Consider the following 9,178-nt stretch of genomic DNA (forward strand, 5'->3'; position numbering starts at 1 on the left):
AACTGTTACTCATTGCTTTGTAGAAATTCCCTGTGATGCTGTGCAGTGGTTTGACTCCCCACTGGAGGGCCTCAATGCCATGCAGTCAGCCCGGGCTAATAATGAGCCATCACACTGAGTGCTCCGAGACCTCTTTTGGCAAGGTGCAAGCTGTTTATGGGAAACAAATGGCCTGTTTGTAGCTTTGCTCAGTAATTGCTCTCTTGGCCAGCAGCTGTCCGACTCTAGGCCGGTCATTGCCTTGACTGTGTTGCTTATCACACTAATTAATTGCAGGTCTCAAGCCAAGTACAGCCGCCCCCTGAGTGTCCCTATCTAATCTGTATTCCTTTGTATATTTTTTTATGCCTTTAATCAAAGAGCCAGCGAGAAGCAACCAGAGGCTGTGCTCCCATGAGGATGTGGACAGCCACAGCAGAAAACAAAGCAGTGCAGATGAGAGTGAGCAGTCAGACCCCTGGTCCCCTCGCACTGTGCCAAGGAGACACACAGTAGGAGGGCCTCGCACTGCTGGGGACGTGATTGTCATGCAGTCCTACAACATGGACCACAAGAAAGAGGCCTTTCTTGAGCATTTGAAACAGAAGTATCCCCATCATGCTTCTGTCATTATGGGGCACCAGGAAAGACTCCGAGACCAGGTAAGCTCTGAAATATAGCTATTGGTAAAGCTTTTTTTCGCTTAGGCTAAATTGGGTTTTTAAATATAAAAGTCAAATCAAAATGGCAACATCAAAAACAGATGGAAGCATAGGCCTATATGATAAAATAGGTATAGGTAAGATGATAAGACAACCAGGGTGCGAACTACGGGGGAGCTAGGGGGAGCTCGGCTCCCCTTAATAAGACATGGGCTCCCCTGTATGGAAGCATATAGGTAGCGAAATTCAATTTAAAATGCAATATGCAAAATGGCAATGCAATATTCAAAATGGCAACGCAATATTCAAAATGGCATTGTATTTCTGTATTTAAATTGACATTTTCCATTACCCATACGTGCAAAGTTTGGTGCAAAAGTAAAATGAAAATTAAATTTTATAATTTACATTTGCCATTTCCAACAGTAGTCTTACTATGTAAATTGCATGCAAATTTGAATGCTTTATAAGTTGCGAAATGAAAATGAAAATGTATAACACAAATTGGTTTGATATGTGTAACATGTCCAAGCAGAAATGGTAGCATAATGATTGTTTTGAGGCAAGCGCACGAACCCCGCCCCCCCCGTTATAAAAAAAACAAGTGGGCTCCCCCAAAGTCCACGGTATAGTTCGAACACTGGTACAGATACTCCCAAAAAATACTTAAGTAATGTAATACTTCGAACACTGAAGACAACAGCACAAACAATATCCATTGTTTTCTATGTAAATCATTACATTTTGTCATCATAGTCAATTAAATTCCATAACATGACATTTCAATAAGCCGTTGATCCAAACCTTGCAAGAAAAACGTTTACAGTTGGTTGAGCCCCTCTCCGCACGTTACCATTCATCTACATATCACATCGTTACTTTAATCTGATCTACACATGTATCAAGTGACTCTTGACAGATTAAGGCACACTGACATTTTTATTGCTGCTATAGTTTCCGCTTGACATTTTCATTGTATTTTTGCCGGATGGATAAATTAGAGTGGCGTTGGCTTGGACTGTTGCAGGTTTATTTGAATGTATGTTTGAATAAACAATTAAATTAATAAAAAATGAGATAAATGTGAATAAATTGTTTAACGTAGTCACCTAAAATAAATAAATAAGGTAGGCTAAATTATAGCTAGGCTATGTCACGTAAACATAAGATGTAGACTACAGAATGAATACCATGCCTTCTCCAGATGACTGCGCTCCCGTACAGATAGGCTATCCAAAGCTCTAGTATTTCATAGTTGCCTTCAAAGGAAGCAGGTATACAGCAGAACATACAGCTGATGAAGTGTGGGACGTAGGGATGGGCGGATCGATCCTCAAGTATCGATACTTTCGATACTGATGTTGTATCGAAAGGATCGATCCTCACATAAAAATATCGATTCTACAGTGCATTTTTAACATTAATTTGGTTTATTTATCATGAAATTTCGTTCATAAAAAAGCTTCTAAGTATATTAGCGAATAATTGTGTTGGATATAACCATTTCTCCTGCTCATCGGAACACACGCAAATGCTGAAATCAGCAAATGATATTAGAATGATTTCTGAAAATCATGAGACACTGAAGAGTGGAGTAATGATGCTGAAAATTCAGCTTTGATCACAGATGACGCTGAATGTAAAATAAAGTGCGTTACCTGTAAACGCTGTTGCCATTGGTCGATTACTGCCGACAGCAATTTGCCTCTTCTTCAAATCTTAAGATTTAGTACTAGATTAGAACTACATTTAAATGTAAGAATTACAGATAGGATTATATGTATTTACCATTGTTATTATTATTATTATTGTTGTAATAAATTTTTAATACATTCTGATTTGAGTTGAAATATTTTATTTTATCAGTATACAAGTAGACAATACTGCAGAAAACAGCTATGTAGGAAAGGTTCTCGAAAAACGTTCATTTACGTTACCATGCAGTTACCATTTATTCGCATAATACCGCGATTGACCAATCAGAATTATTCCAGAGAGTTGCGTAATATATTTTAATAGGCCTGTTTAACAATAAATATCCTCACTAATATTTTTTTTTTATTTTATGTCGCTAACTTGTTTGACGTTTTAGTAAACAAGAAGGTGATGGAAAGGCAAATTTCGCAACCTCCTGGCTTCAATACATTTTTTTAATCCAACAAGTCTTTCAAGTAAATTCATACAGGTGGGTGTGTCTGTGCAGACGCTGATGTCACGGCTTTCAAAGATCACTTCACTGCAGACAAACTTCTGCAGCGATCTACATCAGACACACTACCGGACTTGCTATTTACATTTACTATTTATTATCTGGAATATGTCCTTCTTAGTGTGAAGAATCAAGGTGGAGGTTTTGCATCAAGGTATTGTAAATTAAACTAAAATGACAATTGTAATGTCAGCAAGTCAGTCTGTGTAAACAGTAAGCTTGTCTTAACTCGTTGAGTAAAGAAAATTATGTTTGTCTTACTTATATTGTATACGTTTTTTAATAGTTAACGTTCCTAATACCGTTAACTAAATGAGTTTTTTAGCTAATGAATCAACGCATTGTCTTATAGTAATGGATGTGTAAACTGAAGATGTTAACAGAGAAGTCGTCATACTGGTTCTCTTTTGGATCAAAATACTTAAAGTTAAGCAAAACGATTCGATATGAGACTTATCATATTATAAGATTCTGCTAGTTATCAGATTATGAGAAATTATTGCTTATTCATTTCAATGTACCCAAAATAACTATGGTAATATGTTTTTTAAACATGTTGCCTACCATGGTAATATTTTTGTATTTTAAAGTACCTTGGAGTACCAGGCAAATACCATGGTAAAAAGTAACATGTACCAGCATCTGATTCCATTGTATGTGAACTGCCAGAGTATACTTTTTGTAAGGTTTTGTGTGTGTGTGTGTGTGTGTGTGTGTGTGTGTGTGTATTTTTCTTCTTTTAACTCAGAAGTATCACTTGCGCTCCCAATAGCTGGTTTCTTTCAATGCAATGTGTCTGTCTCTTGATTTTTTTTTCTTCTCAGCATAGTTTTGGTACGTTTTATTCTGTAGCTGGGTACACAGCCGTGAGTAATATCATATCATGCCCCTGGCACTGAATAAAACTGAAGCCCATCCAGCAGGAGGGAGTGTGTCTTTCATCCTCCTTTCGCTCTTTCGCTCTTTATTTCTTCAATATTCTCCAGACCCAGAGAGAATGAGGTATGATTTATCTGACCCTGCCAGTGCGTTCAAAGACCTGGCATTAGACCAGCTCAGATGAAGCATGGTCTGTGGCCATTCATCTGCCTGTGATTAGAGGAGAGTGCAGTGAACCGTGTGAACTGCTCCCCTCAAGCCCACCCTTATGCTTTAAACTGCTGTTTTCAGGCCTCTCTTGATTTCCTGGCATTCTGCAGGTAACGCATTCTGACAATGCCCAAGTGTGAGCGTATGTCGGCACGGCTTGCTTATGCATGTGGAATAGGTGTAAATTTGATCCCTGGTCTGCAGGGTGCAGTTGGGACATCTGGATCTGGATAATCAGAGTAACACTTTCAACAAGTGTTAAGTACAGCGGCTGTTGTTGACTAGGCCTACTTGTTTTTTTTTTTTCAGGGTTATCCTTAAGCAATCTTAAGAATGCGATCATATTTATTTTGTTTAATCCACACAATGAAATGTTTAACTTACAGTTGCATTATGCATGTCTAAAATGATCCCAACTGTCATGCACCATTAATCTGGGCACAGTTTGATGCACTTTTTTTCCAAGTGAAAATAAAAGCCTATTATTTTCTCATGCCACGTCTGTGCACACCGGAGTGATTGTTAGTCGACTCACAATGCAACACCTGTGCAAAGATAACATCAAACTCACATTCATCACCTTCAATTCTCAGCCTGGACCTTCAGAATGAAAGATTTTTGGATATGCCTACTAGTGAATTGCCAGAGCACTGTTTTCCGTCAGTCAACATAGTTTTTGAGGTTTCTGGTATTGCCTGCATAATGGGCAAGTTCAGCCACCTCCATCAAAGCCATAGAAAACAATTTGTGAATTCCCTAAGAATAAATTAAGTGTAGAGATATGAAGATGTGGTGAATCTGGTGTTAGTGCAGCTGTAACATAAGCAAAAAGTGAAGCTGAAGTTGACCTCTTGGATTCTTAAGAGCCGTTCACACAAAAATGCGTTTTTGCATTCCACTGCGCTGCTTTTCAATTGTTTTTGTATGTAAAGATGGTCTAGATAGATGTCTTTGACCATTGGGTTTGCGTATTGTGCCTTTTGCAGTCTCGCTCATGACATGATGTTCTAAAAATGCGGTGCCCAAGTTTAATTACAATTCAATTCAAGTTTATTTGTATAGCGCTTTTCACGATACAAATAGTTGCAAAGCGGCTTTACAGGAAATTAAGTTTCTACAATATATTTAGTAGTAGCTTGTCAGTGGTGACTATGTCAAATTGATGTACATATGGCAGAAATGTATGGTAAAATTCAGTTAATGACGTAATCAAACAGACGATGACAAACAATTCAATTACATTTCCCAGTGTCTCACATGTTGCATTCCACAGCACTGCTTTTTCATTATTTTTCTATAAAAACATGCATTGATGGATGTCTTTGACCGTTGTGCTCACATTTTTTGCGATGTCTTGTGCATAATACAGCGTTCTAAAAACATGGCACACAAGTTAAAATGTCAACTTTTTAAAAAATGCGTCTCTAGACTTCGAATGTTTGTTTTTTTTTGCATTCCACTGATCTGATTTCCCATTGTTTTTCTTTGAAAATGTGTTAGACGGAAGTGTTTGACTGATTCATTTACGTCTCACATCTATTGCAATGTTTTGCACAGTACACACCACTAAAAACATGTTGCTTAAATTAAAAGATCAACCTTCTTGCATTATCCTCTATTCCATTGCTCTGTGTCTCGTATTTTAGACACAAGACCCTTTTCTAATCCTTTTTCAAACTTAAAGGTACAGTTTACATGGAACACGTTTTGCATTCATACTTTTCCATTGTTTTCTATGTAAACATTTGCTAGACGGATGTCTTTGATCATTGCATTTACATATTGCATCTTTTGCAGCATCTCGCTCATGACTCGCTCAAGTTCTTTAACTTAAAAAACAAAAAAGTAAAGTTTTAAAAAAAGTAATTCAATTTCTCTTTTTTTTAAGCTCAAAAAACACATTCTGTGTTATTCACCCCTTAGGCTGAACCGGTTATGACCTTTCTCTTTAGTATCAACTTGCATACAGCATGTCATAGAGATTTTAGCATTTTTGCACAGACTACTGTCAGCAGAGATCCTCCCAAAGGTACAACCGTATATTTTTAGATTTGCATAACATAAAAACTCAGATCGAAAGTCTCGGAGTTACTTTGACTAGCACAATGGAGCATTGTTCGGCCAAAACACGTTTAGAGCTCAAACTAATCTGTAGGGATGCACAAAAACTTCATAAAATGTACGAAAGAATGGTTTGATTTAAATATAGTTCTGAAAAGGTGTTTACAGATATGTTTCGAGACGCTTTCGGAAATGCCTGCGTCAAACGCGGAGTCTTAAGGTGTTATTGTGTGCTTCTGTCCTGACCTCATAATTGCATTGTCACCAAAACGAAGCAGCTCCGTATAGAAGGATTAAGTTCCTTGGGGTCATGCAGGGTGGTAATCTGGCAGGCGTGCATGTCAGAGCAGGTCAGTGTGCATGCTGCCGTTACGATGAGATGCAGTCTGACTCAGTATCTGTGGCCTTCTGCCTGTCGCTTCTTTCTGTTGCCGAGAAGGGAGAAATGACTTCCAGCCTCGGGGTGAAAGCCCATCCTCTGAGAACATATACATCATACATCGTCTGCTGTATACGCCCAAAAGGTGTTATTGTGAGGACAACCACATAGATGCACTTTGGTCTTTCAATATAAATAGGCTACAAAGGATAATGTCTGTGCCAGAGCACACTAATTGGTCTTTGTCCGTTTACTGCTTTTGTGTCACTGGAGATAAATCACTCCATTTTCTTTTTTAATGTGAGCTAAATTATAGGACTGAGCTGTAATTGACTTGAAGACGTGTTGACGATTTTATTTCCACGTGTCGTGAAACAGAAAAGGATTCAGATTACTACCATACCTTTTTTTTATTTGGTAGTCACCCTTGTGTTTTTAGTTCATCTCTTTTAGGCACATAAATGGCAAGTGTGGATGAATAATGCCGGTAAATGAAAGATTTTAATGACATTTTTATTTTGTTTACTGTATAGAGTTGTGTCTGTCTATTTAGTATCTCTCTACAATTCCTCTCTGACCTTTCTGTGGCCTTTTATTGAGCATTCAAGTTTATGACGGTACCACACTGCTCACATCCTGACATTCAGAATGCACAGTTAATAAATGTATAAATATTTTCCAAATGTTTACCAGTTCAGATGCTACCCAGCTGTGTTTTAGTGTATAAACTAAAACTAAAATCATTAATTGAAATAGAGCTGAAATAAAATGAAATATAAATATTAAATTAAAAAAAACTTTAAAAAATGAAACGAGAATGTTGCCTTGGTGATGTTGAAGTACTAAGATTACTAAAACTGAAATAAAAAGAAATATAAAAAATTAAAAAACTAATGAAAATAGCAAAAGCACATAACAAAATTACTAAAACTGAAATAAAAATGTAAACTAAAAATATAAAAATTAAAGCTAATTCAAAATAATAAATACAATAAATAATACTAAACTAACAAATTATTCAGACAAAAATGCTGTCTTTGTGAAATGCTTGATGTTAGATTCTGGTTCTGAATGATCTGTTTAACCTCTTCTTTGATCATTTTGTGTTGTCTTGTAGATCAGGAGTTCTGGGCACAGTGTAACCCCTCAGTCTGCTGTAGGGGAGCCGGGGGAGCATCTCTCTTTGGCCTCCCTTGAGTCTTTGGAGGCCATGTCGGAGGGAGAAGCCCCCTCCGCCTTCACCCGAGGCAGCCGCTCCCGAGCGAGCCTCCCCGTGGTCAAGTCAAATAACCAGGCCAAGGACAGGTCATTAGGTAAAGTACTGACTCGCTGTTTTTGAGTTTTAAACTTGTGGGTGTGATTTTGATTTATTTGTCTTTCTCACATTATTGTCAATATTATTTTGAAGTAATATTAATGAGGTTACAAATCAAGTTTGTCAAAATTAAGGCGGGGTTGGTGTTAGTCAGATAATTAAGAGAATTTTGTTGCACATTTAAAGGGATGATCAATATATCCTTGTTGTCATTTTAAACACAATATTTCAATATTACAATAACATTTTTTACAGATTTCTTAGTTAAACAGTGTGTAATATAAATTCTAACACGTTGTGAGAAAGTGCCAACCTTTGGGCATGTCAGACCAAATGTTGACACCATTTCTAAATTCTTTGCTATTTGGCCTTTTGCAGTGTGTTTTTTTTTTTTTTTCTCTTTCACAAAGCAAGAATTTCATGAATAGTAGATACCAGTGTAGTACACAAATTATATATAAATGCATGCATACAACTGTTCCAAATAAACTTTTAGACATTTCACTTTTTGGAAACGTTCTTGAGGTGAATGTGCAAAAACTGTGCATTCTTTCACTATAATTGCTAAATTTATTCATGCAGATATACTTTATTTGTAATAAAACCTCTATATCTGTTCATACGTTTAAACATCTGGTTTATGTTACAGCTAGAGAGCAAATTTTACATTTTGCTCCAAATATCTAAAGTTATATGGCAGGAAAATGCTTACACCGCATTCTTCCCAGACCCCATTTGGGCTGTCTCAAGAGAATCATTTAATGGAGGGTCTGGGACAGAATGCAGTTGTCACCATTTACCACTGGTACCCTTGTAAGCCTATATGCTTTACTGTATGCATTTAAGATATATTTATACAGCTTTTAGTCATTCCATACTTAATTAATCTCCAAAGTACTGCAGAAATCTTATGTTTTACACATTGTGCTAGTATTAATCTCTTATATTTGCTTTATATTTAGGTGTCCTCTACCTGCAGTATGGAGAAGAGACCAAACAGATCCGAATGCCCAATGAGGTGACGGGTGCAGACACCATCAAGGCTCTGTTTGTCAGTGTCTTCCCTCAGCACCTCACTATGAAGACACTGGAGTCCCCCAGCGTGGCTATATACATCAAAGATGACATGAGGAATATGTACTATGAGCTGACTGATGTCAGGTGTGTGTCTCTTGTCAGACTTTTTTTTTGTGTGTGTGAATTATATCATAAATTTAAAAACTGTAACCTAAAATGTACAAAATATTTGTTAAAGGGGTCCTATTATGCTCTTTTACAAAGTCTTGATTTTGTTTTGGGGGTGTACTAGAACAGGCTCTAATTCTAGGTTGTTCGAAAAACACATTATTTTTCACATATTTTACATTATTACAACACCTCTCTCCCCAGTCTGGCATGAACGGCTCGAATAGTTCCTGTATCAAATGAAGGCCCGCCTTCTGAAATACGAAATGTGCTGTGATTGGTTAGCTGGGCCAATGTGT

General features: G+C 37.2%; 1 protein-coding gene across 7 annotated transcripts in view; it reads left to right on the forward strand.

Annotated features, from left to right (window-relative positions):
- Positions 1-9,178, forward strand: part of LOC107686022 (sickle tail protein homolog) — a 65,931-nt gene that overhangs the window by 29,958 nt on the left and 26,795 nt on the right. For 6 of the 7 annotated variants that reach the window (XM_016482810.1, XM_016482811.1, XM_016482813.1 and 3 more), the window contains exons 2-4: positions 361-641; positions 7,497-7,692; positions 8,657-8,855. In XM_016482810.1, coding sequence (XP_016338296.1) covers positions 361-641; positions 7,497-7,692; positions 8,657-8,855 — 676 coding nt within the window. Of the gene's footprint in view, positions 1-360; positions 642-2,878; positions 3,005-7,496; positions 7,693-8,656; positions 8,856-9,178 lie in introns of those variants that run through there. The other variant, XM_016482816.1, reaches the window with a different exon arrangement.

This window comes from Sinocyclocheilus anshuiensis, unplaced genomic scaffold (assembly GCF_001515605.1).
Source record: "Sinocyclocheilus anshuiensis isolate Anshui unplaced genomic scaffold, SAMN03320099.WGS_v1.1 scaffold930, whole genome shotgun sequence".
Classification (NCBI taxonomy): Eukaryota; Metazoa; Chordata; class Actinopteri; order Cypriniformes; family Cyprinidae; genus Sinocyclocheilus; species Sinocyclocheilus anshuiensis.